This window comes from Pipistrellus kuhlii, unplaced genomic scaffold (assembly GCF_014108245.1).
Source record: "Pipistrellus kuhlii isolate mPipKuh1 unplaced genomic scaffold, mPipKuh1.p scaffold_m20_p_3, whole genome shotgun sequence".
Classification (NCBI taxonomy): Eukaryota; Metazoa; Chordata; class Mammalia; order Chiroptera; family Vespertilionidae; genus Pipistrellus; species Pipistrellus kuhlii.
In genome coordinates, this window is record NW_023425529.1 from 91,992,846 (window position 1) to 92,012,704 (window position 19,859).

The 19,859-nt window shown below is 39.2% G+C and overlaps 1 protein-coding gene and 1 pseudogene across 2 annotated transcripts in view; one reads left to right on the plus strand and one right to left on the minus strand.

The window, feature by feature from the left end:
• Nucleotides 1-13,814, minus strand: part of BRCA2 (BRCA2 DNA repair associated) — a 79,987-nt gene extending 66,173 nt beyond the window's left edge. For both annotated transcript variants that reach the window (XM_045588513.1, XM_036456118.2), the window contains exons 1-10: nucleotides 13,683-13,814; nucleotides 13,099-13,204; nucleotides 11,063-11,308; nucleotides 8,912-9,017; nucleotides 8,235-8,284; nucleotides 8,105-8,145; nucleotides 7,775-7,886; nucleotides 6,979-7,028; nucleotides 6,378-6,489; nucleotides 4,511-5,581 (exon numbers count right to left, since the gene is read on the minus strand). In XM_045588513.1, coding sequence (XP_045444469.1) covers nucleotides 4,511-5,581; nucleotides 6,378-6,489; nucleotides 6,979-7,028; nucleotides 7,775-7,886; nucleotides 8,105-8,145; nucleotides 8,235-8,284; nucleotides 8,912-9,017; nucleotides 11,063-11,308; nucleotides 13,099-13,165 — 1,855 coding nt within the window. In that variant the 5' untranslated portion in view covers nucleotides 13,166-13,204; nucleotides 13,683-13,814. The remainder of the gene's footprint in view (nucleotides 1-4,510; nucleotides 5,582-6,377; nucleotides 6,490-6,978; nucleotides 7,029-7,774; nucleotides 7,887-8,104; nucleotides 8,146-8,234; nucleotides 8,285-8,911; nucleotides 9,018-11,062; nucleotides 11,309-13,098; nucleotides 13,205-13,682) is intronic.
• A 2,437-nt stretch (nucleotides 13,815-16,251) lies between these two features.
• On the plus strand, nucleotides 16,252-19,051 carry LOC118729581 (annotated as a pseudogene).
• Nucleotides 19,052-19,859: the final 808 nt, after the last annotated feature.

Below are 19,859 nucleotides of genomic sequence, written 5' to 3' on the forward strand. Positions count from 1 at the left end.
ATTGAACCCGGGATCCTTCAGTCTGCAGGCCAATGCTCTATCCACTGAACCAAACTGGCTTTGGCAAGGCAGATACATTTAGTGAGACCCTTGAGGATATGAAAAAGGAACAGCTAGAAATTAAACATACACTGACTGAAATAAAAAAATATTATACAGAGACCCAAAAACAGACTAGAAGAACTCAAGAATCAAGTTAAAGGTTTGGAATACAAAGAGGCAAAGGACACTCTTCTGGAGAAGCAAAAGGAGAATCCAGAAAGTTGAAGACAGTGTAAGAAGCCTCTGGACAACTTCAAGCATACCAACATCAGAATTATGGGGGTGCCAGAAGAAGAGAGAGAGCAAGACACTGAAAACCTATCTGAAGTAATAATGACAGAAAACTTCCCCCACCTTGTGAAAGAAATAGACTTACAAATCCAGGAAGCGCACAGAGCTGCAAACAAAAGGAATCCAAAGAGGACCACACCAAGACACATCATAATTAAAATGCCAAGAGCAAAAGACAAAGAGAGAATCTCACAAGCAGCAAAAGAAAAACAGCATATTTTTCGGACCATAAGACGCTCCGGACCATAAGACGCACCAGTTTTTAGAGAAGGGAAATGAAGAAAAAAAGATTCTGAAACAAATAGTGTCTTAAAATATTTTATGTGCATTAAAACCCAACATCACAGTCATAAACACATGTAATCAACCTTGTAAAGTAAACAGCAGCATTTAGAACCATTTTAGAGCCGGGCAAGCACACAGAGACCACACAGAGCCGGGCAAGTAAAAAAACTTTTTTTTAAAAGTATATGTGTAGGCTATATTTGGACCATAAGACGCAGGGACTTTTTCCCCCCACTTCTGGGGGAAAAAAGTGCATCTTAAGGTCTGAAAAATACGGTAGTTACCTACAAGGCAGCACCCATATGATTATCAGCTGATTTCTCAACAGAAACTATGCATGGCATATGGGAATGGCAAGAAATATTCAAAGTGCCGAAACTGGTTTGGCTCAATGGATAGAGCATTGGCTTGGGGACTGAAAGGTCCCAGGTTCGATTCCGGTCAAGGGCATGTATCTTGGTTGCGGGCATAACCCCAGTAGGGAGTGTGCAAGAGGCAGCTGGTTGATGTTTCTCTCTCATCGACATTTCTAGCTCTCTATCTCTCTCCCTTTCTCTCTGTACAACATCAATAAAATATATTAAAAAAGAAATATTCAAAGTGATGAACAGCAAGAACCTACAACCAAGATTACTCTACCCAGCAAAGTTATCATTCAGAATTGAAGGGCAGCTAAAGAGCTTCACAGATCAGGAAAAGATAAAGGAGTACATCACCACCAAACCAGTATTATATGAAATGATAAGAGGAAAAAGAAGAAAAAAGTAAAGACAAAAATTATGAACAACAAATACATATCTATCAACAAGTAAATCTAAAAATCAAGTGAATTAAAAATCTGAGGAACAGAATAAACTGGTGAATATAATAGAATCAGAGGCATAAAATGGGAGGGGACTGATAATTCTCAGGGGGAAAGGGGTGTCTGTGTGGGGGGTATGGGGAGAGACTGGACAAAAATCATATATCTATGGATGAGGACAGCAGGGGGGGGAGATAAGGGTAGAGGATGGGGTGGGGACCGGGTGGAGGGGATCTATGTGGGGGAGGGAAGGAGAAACAATTGTAATAATCAGAACAATAAAGATTTATTAAAAAAGAAAAAGAAACCTGGTCATGTGCCCTGACTAGGAATAGAACCTTGACCCCGTGGTTCATAGGGTGATGCTCAACCATTGAGCCACATTGGTCAGACCAAAAAGTCAATTTTCAAAACCAAGTTCTGGATATAAAGGTTCTGAAAGATGACATAGTGTCAATTATATAATAAAAGAATACATAGTGTCAATTATGAGTTAAACTGCTCGGTTCAGTTAATTTTATTTTTTTAATGTATTTTTATTAATTCAGAGAGGAAGGGAAAGGGGGAGGAAGAGAAATCTAAATAATTAGAGAGAATCATTGATCGGCTGCCTCCTGGAAGTTCTCCACTGGGAATCAAGCCCACAACACAGGAATGTGCCCTGACTAGGAATTGAATTGTGACATCCTGATTCGTAGGTAAATGCTCAACTACTGAGCCACACCAGCCATTAGCTGTTCCGTTAATTTTAAAGGCTCTCTGAATTTCCTATTAACAAGTCAAAATTATTAATCTCATTTTTGTTCATTACAGATCACTACTACATATTAGCTGTTTTATTGGTTTTAACTCAGCATTAAAGGCTTTTAAAATAAAAATTAACCCAAATATGCCCTAGCCAGTTTGGCTCAGTGGATGAATCGTTGGCCTGCGAACTGAAGAGTCCTGGGTTTGATTCCAATCAAGGGCATGTACCTCGGTTGTGGGCACATCCCCAGTAGGAACTGTGCAGGAGGCAGCTGATCGATGTTTCTCTCTCATTGATGTTTCTAACTCTCTATCCCTCTCCCTGACTCACTGTTAAATCAATAAAATATATATTTAAAAAAATTAACCCAAATATCAAGCAGTTCCTTTGTAATCTAGTTCTACCCAACCTATCACTTGCTGAGATATTCCAACCCAGTAAAATCTTTTCATATGGAACTAAAATTGCCTTTTAAACAGAGTTTAGCTAATAATTAAACAAACTGTTGTTGAAATAAAAAAGTTTTACTGTACACACTCTGGGTACATAGAGATGGCAATAAATCTCAGCAATCCCTAAATATATGAGAAAATTATGTAGCAATAAAAATAAAAATCACTACTTTATTCAACTTAGCATTTTTCCTATTTTTTTCAGTAGCTTTAGTGAAAATACAAATAGCACATTTTTTACAGAATTGCCCAATTTGAATATAATAAACATTGGAAATTAAAGCAGGAATTATGCAGCTGATCTCGATGCTTATAAATCACATGGTCTGTCTTAAGAGTGATGATTATTCACATACCATGCAAACAGATCCAACAAGTTTGATGAAATGGTTTTGAACATTGGTATCAATGTTTAAGATAGAAAATTATAACTGATAAAAACTTCAATGAAAAAAATAACATATATTAACATTGTCTGATATAGAATACAATTGACCTGTGAACAAAACTGGTATGAACCGAGCAGGCCCACTTATATGTGGATTTTTTTTTTCAATAAACATACCATTGGTCTTCCATTTCTCTGGGATTTGCATCCACAGATAATAAACTATGGATGGAAAACAATATTTTTCATCTGTGGTTGGGAATCCACAGATGCAGAGGGCTAAGTGTATGCATTGTTCTATACCAGTGGTCGGCAAACTCATTAGTCATCAGAGCCAAATATCAACAGTACAATGATTGAAATTTCTTTTGAGAGCCAAATTTTTTAAACTTTTTCTAACACCACTTCTTCAAAATAGACTCACCCAGGCTGTGGTGTTTTTGTGGAAGAGCCACACTCAAAGGGCCAAAGAGCCACATATGGCTCGTGAGCTGTAGTTTGCCAACCACGGTTCTATACCATGCTAATAATAAAAGGCTAATATGTAAATGGTTGTAACACCATGACACTGTAACAACCAATCAGCAGGGACCTGAGGCTGTGTGGTGCTAGGCTGGGATGGGGGACTTGAAGCTGCGGCCTCACCCAGGGGGGCTTGCCGGCGGTGGGACCGCCCAGGTCTTGGTCTGGTGCAATTTTGAGGCACATAGGGCTGGTGGGGACTTGACTCTGGGTCCCCTGATGCACCTCAGACTCTGACAGGAAGGAGATTTTCATATAAATTTTACTAATTTTCTTTAATCTCTGACACTTCTATTATAGAGAAAGGGAAAATAGCAATAGTAAAATATTTCCTCTAATTGTCTTTTAATGTGCACCAATTTCATGAACTGGGCCACTAGTTTCCTATAAGGTACTGACTTGAGAATCTGAAGATTTTGGTATCCTGGAACCAACCCCTGTGCTCCCGTGTCGCCCCTTCCCTTTCCCCCATCCCCATATTCCTCCCACTCTCCCTGCAGGTATCAAGGATGACTGAGTTTTGGGGAAGTAAAAAGTTGTACTTGAATTTCCAACTGCATGGGGATTGGCACCTCTAACTTCTGTGTTATTCAGGGTCAACTATACAAGATATAAAGATTTAAAAAAAACTACAGAAGGAAAACAGGCAGTATGCTTTTTAAAAAGATGAAAGAGGCATGGCCAGTGTGGCTCAGTTGGTTAGAGCATTGTCCCTTACACTGAAAGGTTGTGGGTTTGATTCCTGGTCAGGGCATATACCCATGTTGTGGGTTCAATCTCTGGTCAGGTGCATATAGGAGACAACCAACTGATGTTTCTCTCTCACATCAATGTTTCTCTTTCCTCTCTCTCTAAAGTCAATAATACTATATCATTGGACTAGGATTAAAAAAAAGGTTAAAGAGATTCACATATTCAAATAGGCAAACTTGTTACCATCCATATAACTGTATTATTCACACAAACACACAAAAGGGTACCTGAATCAGCATTTATAATTGTAGATGGTGCTTCAAAAGAGTTTTCTTCAAATTGGGCAGAATAGTTATTTAGTCCTGATTCTTGATCTTTCTGCATTTTTAGTCCTTGATAAGATGTTTCATCATTTATAGTATAAATAAACTTTTTAGTTTTCTTTCTCAAAGTGGATATTAAACCTGTATTCTTCAAAGCTACAGAAGTATGTTTGATAGTGACTGGACAGCTTCCATTATTAATTGAACTTGTACATAAAGAACTTTCTTTCTGGGAGAAAATAGTACTTATTTCCAGTCTACTTTCAGAGGCTTCTGGATCTTTTTTAAAGTTTGGATCAGTCATGTTATTTGAGAAAACTGCACTTGGTGTCTCTTCAGGTGATTCTCTTATCCTGACTCGAGACTTTTTGATACCCTGAAGAGGAGAAGCTACTGTGTGTTTTAACTCAAGAGTGGAATCTTCATGCAATTCAAGACACTGTCCTTTATCTCTCTTATTCACGATTATTTCCTCTTTTAATATCTTCTCTGTCTTTGGTACACTTGAAATAGGTGGCAAAGAACTTTCTAAAGTAATAAAGTTGGTACATTCTTTTTCTGTGCCTATGAGATTTTTTTCAGAATTATTTTGGTCACAAGAAGAATTATGCAGTATTTTCCCTATTTGGGTTCCATTTATATCTGAGAGAGTTAGCTGAGACCATTCAAAGATTGGAGACTGTACACCCTCCTCAGAGATTCTGTCACATCCATTCCCCAAGTGCTTCTGACTCCTTAATTTTGAATCTAATGGAACACTGTCATTTGGGTCCATTTTGGATAAAAACAACTGTTTATTATCTTTTATTTGTTTTTTAGATTCTTCACATTCATCAGTTTTTGTTTCATTGAAAATATTTTTCCTAGTCTTGTTAGTTTTTATTTTTTGTAGATTTCTTTTTTTATATTTAGAAACACATAATGAAAAACTATCTTCTTCAGAAATATCTCCAACCTTTTCATGTACTTCATCTTCTGGGACATTTCCAAAATGGTCTTTGCAGCTACTTACTTTTCCCAATGGATTCCCCAATTCTGTTAAAATTTAAAACAGAAGCATATTAATAGCATTTTATAATACAACCATATAATGTATTTGATTGTCACAACCCTCATAGAAATAGTATGTATTGTGTAACATGTAATTGAACCTTTAAGTGGTTTTCCTGAGTGCTCCCTATTTTGGGGGGAGCACCCTCCCTTCTGTTCTTCTGATAAAGATACATTCCGATGTACCCAGATTTTAATTCATACTCCAATCACCAATAACCATTTTTTTTAACAAGGATTACACAACTAAAATTCACCCAATCTTACTATATATACACAGTTTAATGTTCTAAGATTTATCAAATCAGATGGTCCAAATTAAATTTAAATTTGTGGTCCTATAACAACTGAGAGCAGAATCTGATTTTACACACACACACACACACACACACTCACAGAGATATCCAATTCTATACATTTATACAGACATACACACATACTAAGAAAAATGCAATATTGCAATGAATGATTAAGTAATTTTTGGTATATCTGTAACCACAGTAACTCTCTAACTAGAAAACAAGGCCTTCACATTTTGTTAATTATAAGTATTAATCTTCATCTTTCTGAGTTTTGAATAATGGCTTTTGCTTTGTTTTTATGTCAAAACAGTATCTTAAATAGTCTTAGATGCTTTAACAATTTCATGTAAATCAAGTTAGTTTTTCCCTCAGTACCTTCAATGATCAAGAAAGGAGAAGTAATGTGTTTTTTCTTTAAGAGGAACAATACTTCAATGATGTCAATTAAAAACAGTAATTCAAATAAAATAAAAGCTTACCATGACTTTTAGCTTCTCTCTGACTTTTTATTTCACTGTTTGGCCCGGAAGGGATAAACCTATCATTTTTCTTCAAACTTTCATCATGGTCAGAAAAATAGCTTTTCAAAATCTACAAAAATTTTATATATATACATTTTATTGATTTCAGAGAGGAAGGGAAAGGGAGAGAGAGAGAAACATCAATGATGAGTGAGAATCATTGATTGGCCGCCTCCTATATTCCCTCCTCCCCCCACTGGGGATTGAGCCCACAACCCAGGCATGTGCCCTGACTGGGAATTGCACTATGACCTTGTGGGTCATAGGTCAATGCTCAACCACTGAGCTGCCACACTGGCCAGGTGAAAGTTACATTTTAAAATTACTAATACATAAACTCTTATTATCCATAAATATTCAGCTTCTTCTTAAACAGAGAGACAGCAGAGTTTTTCATAGGAAGTCAAAGAAAATCACATGTAGAAATAGATTTAGAGACGTTCACAAAGGTTTAGATAAATCATAAATTAAGGAATAAAAAATGCAAGATAAATAATTTTTCAAGGCATCCTAAAATAAGCAATTGCAACAGCATAATCAATTTGTCATATTTACGTACATCAGTAGTATCATTAGGAAATACAGCTGAAGATGCTTCTTCATCTCTGACTGTAAAAGAAAAAATTCAATTGACCTGTATCATATTGTACATCATACACTAAAGTTCATACAAAAACTTACATATTTTTTGGACAGACATCAAAAGACACATACATTATTGAATTAAATGACACACTTGAAACAGAATTAACTGATCTAAAATATAGTATTTAGAAAGGTCAAGCAACATAGTAAATAAGCTATACTCACTTTCCTAGTACCATTCACAAGGAGGTAAGGAATTATGGTTTGGTGATACTGACTTTAAGATAACACTGTCTGCAAAGACTTTGACAATCAGATGAAACTGTGGGGTCATGACTTGAAAGCTAATGAGTGTAGACTTTAGCATTTATTTAGACAATAATAAAGCGTAAAGGCATGTTACATGTTAAACACTTTTTAATTTTCAACATGATTTTACCTGTATTATTGTATCTGAGCAACAACAGAGCAAAGTTAAATTTCCAGCTAAAGATGAATCAAAATGGAATGAATTTTTGTTAGAATAAAAAAATTTCCTGGTTTGCATATAAATTAATCTTACTCCTATAGAACACCATCTAATGTACTTCTGACTTATAAGTCTTCACTAAATAGAATAAAACTATTTTGAACTTTTACATTTATCAGACAGAATTATCTAATCTAATTACTATTTAGTTATTTTTTTCATATTTTCTTTTTAACAGAAAGCATTAGAGATGATATATCAACGTCATCTACCTTCTTATAAAAATATTTGACAGAATTACCTATGAGTACAGTAGCACTAAGGGTTGGTGGTGTGGCTAAAGAACTTGACCAAGACATATCAGAGTCTACCTCAGCTCCTAGACTTTCGGAAATATGTTTCCGTGTCTGACCCTAGAAATAAAAAAAAATAGTTTATTTCATACAAAGACAGTGATTAATATTTTTTAAGAATAGTTTTCATTCACTTATTTATTCATTTATTTACTTATTTTTACCATTTATCATTTATTGAATGCCTCTGTGAGATCATAAGTATATATCTGTAAATCTCAGGGCAAAGGTATATCACTGTTGTCACTACATAACAATAAACTAGGCAGAATATTTACCTTCATAAGCTTTGGTGTATGAAATAAACTTCCACATAGCACTGGGGGTAAAACAAGGAAAAAATTACTATTTCATTTTTATTAAAATTTAGAATATTTAAAAAATAAAAAGCCTTAGTTTTAATCATACCTGACTTTTCTCTTTGAGGTGTCACATGTGTACATTGTAGAACACCAGGACTAAAACAAAACAAAGCAAATTCCTCAGATTATTTAAGAGAGAACAGAAATGGGGAGAAGGGGAATACTAATCTCATAGAAAAAATAAAGTCTCAGTCATATCAATTATTAAAATTATACCACTTTGTAATATTTTATATTACTTTTTAAAAAGTATTATTTCATGAAGAATTAAATAAATACTAAATTGTTTCAAATGCCCATTCGAAGTAATATTTAAAGTTCTCATAAATTTCAGCGGCAAGGAATTTTGAGTAAAAAATTATTAAGATGAATTGATAATAGCATCATATTCTCTCCAGTGATTCAAAGCATGCAAATAATTTAAACTGTTACTTCAAAGGCATTATTTCCCCCCCAAAGGCATTATTTTTATCATCAGTATTTTTGTTACTTAAAAACTTCATAGTATAGAAAAGTCAGTGAATTCAATATGATATGAAAACAAAGTAAATGCTCCTAATGTTCAAATTATTAAATAACCTAAAAGTAGGTTATTTAAAAATAGAAGATCCTCTATCAGGCTCTTAGCTAAAATATGTGTGAAAATTAGATGCATTTCTATAAAACAAATATATGTAGGTAAATGCTTCATTTAAGATTTTAATATAATAAGCTTCATCATACCTTTCACTAAGGCAAGAATTTAGAGGTGGGATAACATCATTTGCTTGATCCATTTTAGCCTTCATTGTGCAACAACTTTTATATTTACTATTGGTAATATGCTTTCCTGAAAGAGTACAATAATTCAGTGAGGATATATATGCTCTATATTGTGAATTTTCATTCTCTGGATGTATTTAAAACAGTCTCATCTATGCTGGAAAGGAAAACATATGGGGAATTCAGTCTGAATTGGCATCTCAGTTTGCTGATTTATCCCTCAAAGGGATGTCTGATCCCATTTCAACAACCTTATTAAAAATATATAATACACATAAGGCATTTTAAATAATGCAATCAAGATACAACTTTAATCTCAAGGAGTTTAGAATATAGTGAAAAATTTTTTGAAATGTGCACCAATAGAAGACAAAGTGGAATGTGCTATGTCCTATTATTAAGTTACAGACAGTACTAAGTTATCATGGAGAATAAGGATAAAGGAAAAGACTTTTACTGAATATCACCACGGTACTAAATCTGACCTTACGACTTTTCTGCTGAAAACCTTTCAAGACCTGTTCTCAATAACAAGTTCAAACTTCCTAACAAAAGTCCCTGGTGACAAGGCCTTTAAGAACTAATGATTTAATTTCTATGACAACATTTTTCATACTCTTTTCAGCTGCACCCAACCACCTGCATATCCTGCAAGAATGGTTTCTCTCAGCCTGGGCCTTTCTCTCTTTATTTCTCTTGATTTAGCACATCCTCTTTTAGACTCCTATTTTGAAATTATATTCTCCAGAAAACTTTAGCCATCCCTAAGGTAAGACTAAGTGAGTGCCCTCCTGTGTGTTCCCAGGCAGAGTTCACCATACACTGCCCCCATTTCCCCAGTTAGACTATGAGTTCCCTGAGGGAGATATCTTATCTTACATATCACAGCATTCTTAGCAACCACAACACAATAATTGCCTGATATGTTGTAGACACTATACACCAATACTAGCTGAATGAATTAGCAAGGATTAGAAAAGGGGGTTGTAGACAGCAACACATAATGCTTTCATTCTACATTCTCAGACAATACTGCTCAGGCGGGGTTTCTAAACTTATATATATATGACTAGCAAATCCAATCTACAGTCTTTCAGCATTCCTATTTTTTTGTATCACAAATTGGGCACTTGAAGCACTTATTATTACTCTCAAAAGTTGCTTTTAAAAATAGTTGCTTTAACTGATCCTACCATCTCTAACTTAGAGATATTTTGGGGAAAATAAGCCATATTAGTGTTAATAAACTAAGCAAAGACCAAACTAAAAACTATTTGTAGTAGTATACATAAAACATTGTATTATATCCTCATTTCTCAAGTAACAGGGAGTACAATAATCACTATAAGCCAAATGTGTAAGTTAAACACCCCACTTCAACAAAATATCCCACCTCCTCTTATGAAAGTTTTAAAGATGTTGAAAAGTAGCTAAACCTGTATTTTGAAATTTCACCTTCCTATTCACTTTAAAAAGGTCCTAATCAGAAAGGAAAAAAAAAAAATGGACTTAAAAAATAAAACAAAGGAGATACTACCACATTCCTATTAGAATGAAAATAGAAAACAGAAAACCAAATGCTGGTGAGGATGTGGAGCAAGAGGAACGCTCCTTCATTGTTGGTGGAAATCAAAATGGTATAGCCACTTTGGAAGTTTGCACTTTCTTACAAAACTAAATATAATTCTTTTGTAAAAATATATTTTTATTGATTCCAGAGAGGAAGGAGAGGGGGAGAGAGAGAATAATTGTTTGCTGTGCTGGGGCGAGAGACTCAGGGCCGGTCAGAGGCAGAGCGGGCGGACTGGCAGCCATCGCCGTTGGCCACGCCCTAGCCTAGTGACGCCCTGAGACTCCGCCCCACACAATCTACAAACACACCCAGGCTTTTGCATATGAATGGCCTTCTCTAGTGCAGTTTATTGAGTAAAAAAAATTATTTAATCCAACTTACCAAGATATTATTTTCATCATCTCCATTTTTTTGGTGGGAAAGTGCAGCCAGAGAGGCTGATTTGACCAATATGACACAGTTAATGACAGCAGAGACGTTTAATACAGGTTTGTCTAATTTCCTACTTCATATTTTTCTCTAGTCTACACTTTACTTACCTAAATCTAATCTGCCCGTATCTAATTCTTTTAAAGGAGACTGATACAGTGGCAGAGTTAGACCTTGCTCTTTGAATATTACTGGAGTAGAAGCCAAGTGATGATAAGGTTTCCTTTGGGGTGTTTTAAATAGGTTTGGTTCATAACTGCTGGACTTATATTCAGATTCTTCTGCAGTTTCAGAATTATATGGGGGAGCTTCTGAAGAAAGTTCTTCAAACCAATTAATGCTTATTGGTCCTAAATCTGTAAGAAAAATAAAAATCTCATCTTGGTTTTAATCAGAGTCAGGGAAAAATTCATGAGCCAGTCAAGATCATAATATAGAAAAGGATGCTTGAGATTTGGACTGTGGATGACTTGAAATTTGGGCTGTGGATGACTTTTGTTAAAGCATATTAATTAAATAGGATCACTTGTTCTCTTATGAATCTGTAGCAAGGTATAACAAGTTTACAAAAGTTACAAGGAGATGGCTCCTAACTCTATTAACTCTTCTAAAGTTTTCTTTATTTTATATTCACAATTCAGAAACAAAAACCATAGTAAGAATACATTCCACAGACACAATTCAAATTGTTTATAGAGACCACATAAGTAAATATGAAAAATCTATAGGTATAAGGAACATGTAGACTCACAAATAAAAGGGAATAAAAAGATTATCTGCTAAAGAGAAATGGCAAAACTTCTACTCTAATCTATCCACTCCTAAAGTAGCTGTTCTAAATGGTGGTCTGTGGATAGATTAGAGTACAAGTTTCTTTCTGATTAGGGACCTTTTGAAAGTTCCCCAAGTCATTTTCAAGAGGTCCATAAGGTCAAAACTATTTTCATTATAATACGTTTGTCTTTTTCACAATGCTGACATTGTACCACTGGTGACACTGATGACACCTTTGCATGAGCCAAGGCAGTGGCAACAAACTGTACTAGCAGTCACTGTATTCTTCATCACTATGCACTTGTTAAAACAAGACACCCAAAACCAGAAAGCCAGTTTAATTTAAAATGTCCTTAATGAAGTAGTAAAAATTAGTTTTATTAAAGCCCAATACTAATATTATAAAACATGTTGTTTTAATATTTCCTGTGACAAAATGAAAAGTATGCATAAAGCATTTCTGCATATTTAACTACGTACAATAGTTCTTTATAAAAGCACTCATGTGATGAGTCTGAGGTAAATTAGCACTTTTTCCCCAGAAAGCCATTTTTAGTAGGAAGAATGACTAACTCATTCTGAGTTAGATGATTTGGGAGACATTTTTTAAAAAAACAAATGAAGTGAGCCTGTCACTGAGGGAAAACAAGAGCCAATGAAACAATGTGAGCTTTCAAATGAGAATTAGAATTTTGTTAAACTTTACCAGGCTCTGTCAGCTTGACATCCTCCCAATCTTTTTTTAAAATATATTTTATTGATTTTTATAGAGAGGAAGGAAGATAGTAAGAGTTATAATAGAAACATCGATGAGAAACATCAGATCAGCTGCCTCCTACACACCTCCCACTAGGGATGTGCCAGAAACCAAGGTACATGCACTTGACTGGAATCGAACCTGGAACCCTTTAGTCCACAGGCCGAAATATAGGTATTTTTCATAAAAATGTTATTCATGTTAATATGCATTGATTTAATTTTTGTTGTGAATTACTAAATATTTTTAAAGTTCATATTTTTAACTTCTAATATGGCAACTTACATTAAGAGCTCTTTGAGACCCTCAATCATTTTTAAGAGTGTAAGGAGTATTGAGAATAAAAACTATGACTTCTCCTATGAAGTAAAATTGCCAATGATTCTCGTTTGCTGGAGGTTCTATGCTTTAAAAACAATTCATCCTACTGCCAATCAAGGGCCAGTCTCCTCTTTAATCACCAGGATTAAACGGTAAGAAATTGGTTTCTTACTATTTGGTAACTGTAAATGTTTATTCTCTTAACTATGTAAACAAAAAGGCCTGGGCATTTACATATTTTTCTGAAAACATTGCTCACTGCAATTAATCAATTTATATAAAATCCATCAGTACCTGCTTGGCTGCATTGCGTCTCAAAAATTTCAAAAAAAGTTGGTCTCTCTTTGCACCCAATAGGCATTTTTCTCTACGATATTACTCCGACACTTGGAAAACGAATCTGTAAAAGAGAACAGAACACACTTCACGGGGTGGGGTCCTTAAGGGACTGTGAGGTTACAGTTGCCTCAAGTGACACTGATGGTTGGTCTCGGTCCGTCTTCTGGGACTGCAACGGTGGGAGCATCGCATTTGTGCTGCCCCACACAGTGCCCGCCGGCCACGTCAGTTGCAAATGCAACTCAGAAACAGCATTTTTAACATTAATTTTAATTACGTTAACTAGTCACGTGTTGCGTGGGCTCCCATTAGAGGTAAACGCCATTTCAAATCAGGACGTTCCATCGCACCAGCACCAGCTGCGGTGAGCGGGCGGACAGTGAGGAAAGTGGCGGGAGGAGACTGGTGTGCCCCGCGGCCAGAGCCCACCCCGGGGGGTGGCGCGGCCGCGTCCCCGGAGAGGAGCCGAGCCTCCGGCCCAGAGAACCGGCCGTCGTGCCCACCCGCGCGGGGCCGGCGGCGCCCCCCGCAGCACTAACCGCCTCCACAGACGCCGCTCCCGGGCTCCGCAGACTCTCCTGGCGACGACCCTCCTCCCCGCAGCTGGTCCCGCCGGGCTTTCAACCGAGGGCGCCAAAGCCGCGCTCCGCACGCCTCCCAGTGACGTCACGACGCCCTCCGCAGCGCGCGCCGCCCGGAAGTCCGGCAGCCACGCCCCCGGCTCGGTCTGCGAGCGGCCGGGCCTGGAGGACGCCTGGAGCTGTGGGAGGCGGCGGTTCTCCGGAGCCTTCGGAGGGCCGCCCTGTGAACACTCCGCGACTCGATCGCCTTAGCTTAGCTTGTCTCACGTTGAGGGGTCTCTCCCGGCCTGTTGGCTCTGACAGGCATCTGTTCCCGCCCAGCAGTCACCAACCTTGGAAACCCCTTGTGGCCCCTGCTCCCTGTGGAGTGGGCGGGCTGACAGGTGAAGCTCTCCTCCTGTGATGCTCTTGGTTAGCAGGTTCAAGAACTTGGAGCCTGTCTTCCTGCCTGAGGAATGGGGAATCCACTGTAACTTCCTGTGCTGTGAGCTGCTCCCCTCTGCAGGCTGCCCTGGAGCCCTTTACACTGTTAGGGTATTGATCACCCTGTGTGAGCCTGTCCTCCCCCTCAAACTTCCCTGGAAGGCAGGGCCCTGTCCTCCTCATGCGCAGAGTCTAACCTGCCCACAAGGCTTAATTCGGGTTTGTTTATAATTAATTCGGGTAAGCCTTCCACTGGGTTCTGGAGGTGGGAGCTGCCCTTGGGCCCTGCTACTTCTGGAAGGCTCTTGAACAGTAAACAGCAGAAGCAGCCTTGGATTAGAAAAAGGGTGGGCTCCAAGTGTCCATCAGCAGATGAGCGGATAAAAAAGCTGTGGTACATTTATATCATGGAATACTATGCAGTAGTAAAAAAGAAGGGTCTCTTACTCTTTGAGACAACATGGGAGGGACCTGGAGAGTATTATGCTAAGCCACTGGTTGGCAAACTCATTATTAAACCGAGCCAAATATCAACAGTATCATGATTGAAATTTCTTTTTTTAATTTATTAAATCTTTATTATTCAGATTATTACAATTGTTCCTCTTCTTCCCCCATTTCTCCCCTCCACCAGGTTCCTATCCCACCCTCTGCCCTTACCTTCCCCTCTCCCCCACAATGTCCTCATCCATAGATGTACGCTTTTTGTTCAGTCTCTTCCTGCACCCCCCAATTCCCCTTTTCCCTTGAGAATTGTCAGTCCCCCTCCCTTTCCATGCCCCTGATTCTATTATATTCACCAGTTTATTCTGTTCATCATATTTTTTATTCCCTTGGTTTTTAGATTCACTTGTTGATAGATATGTATTTGTTGTTCATAATATTTATCTTTATCTTGTCCTTCTTCCTCTTCTTAAAGAATACCTTTCATCACTTTGAATATTTCTTGCCATTCCCATCTGGCCTGCATAGTTTCTTTTGAGAAATTAGCTGACAATCGTATGGGTGCTCCCTTTTAGGTAACTGTTTTTCTCTTGCTGCTTGTAAGATTCTCTCTTTGTCTTTTGCTCTTGGCATTTTAATTATGATGTGTCTTGGTGTAGTCCTCTTTGGATTCCTTTTGTTTGGGGCTCTGTGCACTTCCTGGATTTGTAAGTCTTATTTCTTTCACAAGGTGGGGGAAGTTTCCAGTAATTATTCTTTCAAATAGGTTTTCAGTATCTTGCTCTCTCTTCTTCTGGCACCCCCATAATTCTGATGTTGGTACACTTGAAGTTGTCCCAGAGGCTTCTTACACTATCTTCAAATTTTTGGATTCTTTTTTCTTTTTTCTTTTCCGGTTGAATGTTTTTTTGCTTCTTGGTATTTCAAATCTTTGACTTGATTCTTGCAATCCTCTGGTCTGCTTTTAGATCTCTGTATAATATTTTTATTTCAGTCAGTGTATGTTTAATTTCTAGTTGTTTTTTTTTTCATATCCTTGAGGGTCTCAAATTTATCAGCCTTTTCTAGGAAATTCTTGAAAAACCTTATAACTGTGATTTTGAACTCTATGTCCATTCTTTTGCTTTCTCCATTTCCTTCATTTGTGGCCCACCTCTTTGTCTCTGCATTGTAGCTGCTTCCCTGAGTTGATGGAGTTGCTTTTTATGCGAAGTGTCCTTTGGGGCCCAGTAGCTCAGCCTCCCCAGTTACCTGAGATGGACACTCTTGTGCAGCCCTTTGTGGGCTGTGTGTGTAAGTCTTGTTGTGATTAAGCCTTAATTGTTGTTGGTATTATTAGGGGGAGTTGATCTCCAGGCCAATTGGCTGTGAGGATCAGCAGTGTCTCCGATGGGAGGGCTTTTGTGCTCAGCTTGGATGGGGTGGTCACAGCGTGGTGCAGACAGCCTTGGTTTCCTGTCATCCCCGTTCTAATGGCTGCTCATACCTCTGAGAGAAGGGTGCTCTTGAGATTCACCCGCTGCCAGACAGTCCAGTTTCTCCCCGAGTGAGTGTGGTACCCAAAGTCTAACCCGGAGCTGGATTTCAGTACAATGGGTAGGTTTTGTTTCCCTTCCGAGAAAGCTAGCCACTGGGAGGGCTTGTGTTCAACTTGGATGGGATGGAGTCTCAGGGTGGAGCAAACAGCCTTGGTTTCCCCATCAGCCCCACTCTACGAGTGCCCTGTGTCTCCGTGTCCCGCGGCAATGGCTGTGCGTACCTCTGAGAGAAGCCTGCTCTAGAGTTTCACCTGCTGCCAGACAGTCTAGTTTCTCCCTGAATGAGTCTGGTACCCAAAGTTTCACCCGGAGCTGGATTTCAGTGCAGTCAGGAGGTTTTGTTTTCCTCCCAAACAAGAAAGCTAGCCAAAGTGTTTGCTGCTCATCCTCTCCATGAGCTACAAGTAAGCCAGCCGCATATTCAGCTGCCCACCCTTTCCATGTACACGGGTCTCTGCACCTCCGGAGTTCCTCTGAGTTTCAGTGTCCTTTTCTCTTTCCTTCTAGTTGTAGAATTTCCACTCAGCCAGCTTCCCAGTGGTTTTGACAATGTCCACTCTGTCTTCCAGTTGCAGTTTTAAAATTGTTGTCCGAGGCCACAGTAGAGGTGTTTACCTTATGCTGCCATTTTGGTTTCTCTGAAATCTCTTTTGAGAGCCAAACTTTTTAAACTTAAATTTCTCCTAATGCCACTTCTTCTAAATAGACTCGCCCAGGCCATGGTATTTTGTGGAAGAGCCACACTCAAGGGGCCAAAGAGCTGCATGTGGCTTGCGAGCCGCAGTTTGCCAACCACAGTGCTAAAGCAAAGTAAGCCAGTCAGAGAAAGACAAATATCACATGATCTCACTCATATGTGGAATCTAATGAACAAAATAAATGGATGAACAAAGTGTTTCTAGAGACGTGGGAGCATGGAACAGAATGTGGAATTTCAGAGGCAAGATGGGGGAGAGTGGGTGGTTGACAAGAGATTAACCAAAGAACTTATATGCATATATGTATAACTCATGGACACAGACAATAGTGTGAAGGTCTAGGGTCAGGGTCAGGTGTGGGCTAGAAGGGATGGGGGTGGGGGGAGGACATCTGTAATACTTTCAACAATAAAGATTAAAAATTCAAAAGGGTGGGCTCTGTAGGTGTCATTTCAGTTTGATCATAACCTCAGCTATAGCAGGAAGCTGACCAATACAGAGAAATACCAGAGCTTATGATCACCTAGGTCTGAACAGTAAAAAACACTTATCTAACAATAGTTGCACTTATTGAACAGGTGAGTCTGCTTTGTGCTTCATATGCAATAGCACATTTTAATCTTACAATAATCCTATAAATTAGTTAGTACAGGTACTTGATAGGTCTGATCAAATAATTGAATCGATACCCTCTCCCCTGGGAATTGACATGTAAGTCATTTCACAATGGACATTCTACTTGCTTAGACCACATTCCACTTGCTAAAACCATTATCTCTCCCCTCCAGATTTTCCTGGAATCCAGGCCTGCACAGAGAATTTTCAACCCAGAAAAAGTCTGTATGGAGTCCTTTAAAAACTTCTGACTGCCAGTCTTTGGGTGCTGGTGCCACTTTGGGGCTCAGCCCATCTGGGTTTCTAGATGACCTAATTCATAATTCTTCACCCCTTTTGGCCTTGTGTGTTCCTCCTTCAATGACCCTAACAGTATTGTCATAAGGAAACAATAACTTAAGTAACTTGCATGGTACAAAGGCCCAGGTTTTAATTCAAGTGGGTTTGATGTTAGATAATATCCTGCTATTAGATCTGTGTTTACCCTCTAAATCAGAACAATTTTCTCACTCTCACATGCATTTGGCAGATGGGAAGGCAGGGAAGGGGGGCATGTCATACAACCCTCTGAAATATATTTTCTCTCACTATATACACCTACCCACCCCTCCATAACTTTATGGTCCCTGTGCCCTGCCATAATAATGTATTTTCTTCTTTATACTCTTCTAGTATAAGGCTGTTCAAACAATTTACTGTACTCCTTGTATTTGTTTTACTATATGCTTTAAAACAGGATCTCTAAAATGGTACATTGCTATCGGAATAAATAAATGAATGGCTAACTATAGCATGAGTGTGAATAAGTCAGCAATGAAAAACAGCTTTGAAAAAAGATTCAGGAGCAGTGAATTGAAAAGATAAGAGCAATTTGAATCAGATGGTAATTAGGCCTCTGTAGGTAGGTAGCTCTCCTCCCACCACTCCCTTCAATTAGGGTAATACACAGCTCCCACCAGAATCTGAAATAAGTGGAAAATATAGGGATGAACCTGAGCCAACTTGAACTTGAGATAAAAGGGGCAGATGAAAGTAGAAGACAGAACAAGGACAGATGTAAACTAAATCAGGATATTGCACTAAGCCTGGACAGCAGATGGAGCACTTTGTCCAAGTTCCTCAGGCCTGTACCAGGGAACACACTATGGGAACACACTGCCTTTGGGCCAGCCTGGACTCTGACCACCAACAGCCTGACTGGAGACAAAACACTGGTGCTCCCACTTTCCTGGCCAGGACGGGGCTGGTGGTGCCCACCAATGCCTGGGCCTACTGCAGTGACCCTTGCAAGAGGGCACAGCTTAAGGCCATTCTCTCCCAGATGGACCCCAGCCTGGGCCTGCGGCTGTGCAAGGCCAACACCAAGGAGGTGGGCGTGCAGGTGAGCCCACCTGTGGACAGGTCTGTGCAGTGCTCGCTGGGCCCTCTCACCCTGTACAGCTGCTCTTTTTGGGGGTGCAGGGACCCCAAGGCACCCCTACCAGCCTGGGACCTCTATTCACCAGTAATGGACCTCCGGGGCTTGATCCGGCCGCGGAAGGACGGGAAGGATGAGAAGGACAAGGAGAGGAAGGAGCTTTCGGGTCCTACAGAGGAAAGCCAGCAGTAGCAGAAGTCAACACCAAGGCCAGGGTTGCAAGAGGACAAGCAGAAGGAACTCTGGCAGCAGGACAAGTTGGGGGAGGAAGGTGCCGCTAGTCCTGGGGAAAGGCAGAGCAAGCGGGCCCAGGGAGACGCCCACCCTCGCACGAAACCCACCTCCAGGTGCACTTAGTCTTCCCCCTCAGTCCTCTGCTGGCCCCTTCCTCTCTTTCCCCTTTTCCATTTCTGGGGCAAAAAGAACAAAATCTCCCCGGCTTCCTCCTTTTATTTGATTAGAGAAGAAGTTCTGAAAACCTATATTTTACCTGGCCTCCATGTTTTGTAACGTTTGAAGTAGGGTGTCAGCTTTAAGCATGTGCTAACCAAAAGTCTGGCAATTGTTATTAACTGAAAATGCAAGACAAAGAGGGATTTCAAGTCAGTGAAACATGTGATCAGAATTTTGTTTTGGGGAGACTGTGCAGGTGGCTTTGTGGAAAATGAATTTAAAAAGTGTGAGAAGCCCTAGCCAGTTTGGCTCAGTGGATAGAACATGGGCCTATGGACTAAAGGGTCTATTCCAGTCAAAGGCACGTATCCAGTTAAAGGCTCAATACACTGCCCTGGTCAAGGTACACTCAGGAGGCAACCAATCAATGTGTCTTTCTCACATCGATGTTTCTTTGTCTCTCCCTCTCCCTTCCACTGTCTTTAAAAGTTAATGGAAAAATATCTTCATATGAGGGTTAACAACAACAACAAAGTGAGAGAGACTGCAGAGAAGAATCCCAGAGTAATCCTTCAGAGATGAGACACTGAATTAATGTAGTGACCTT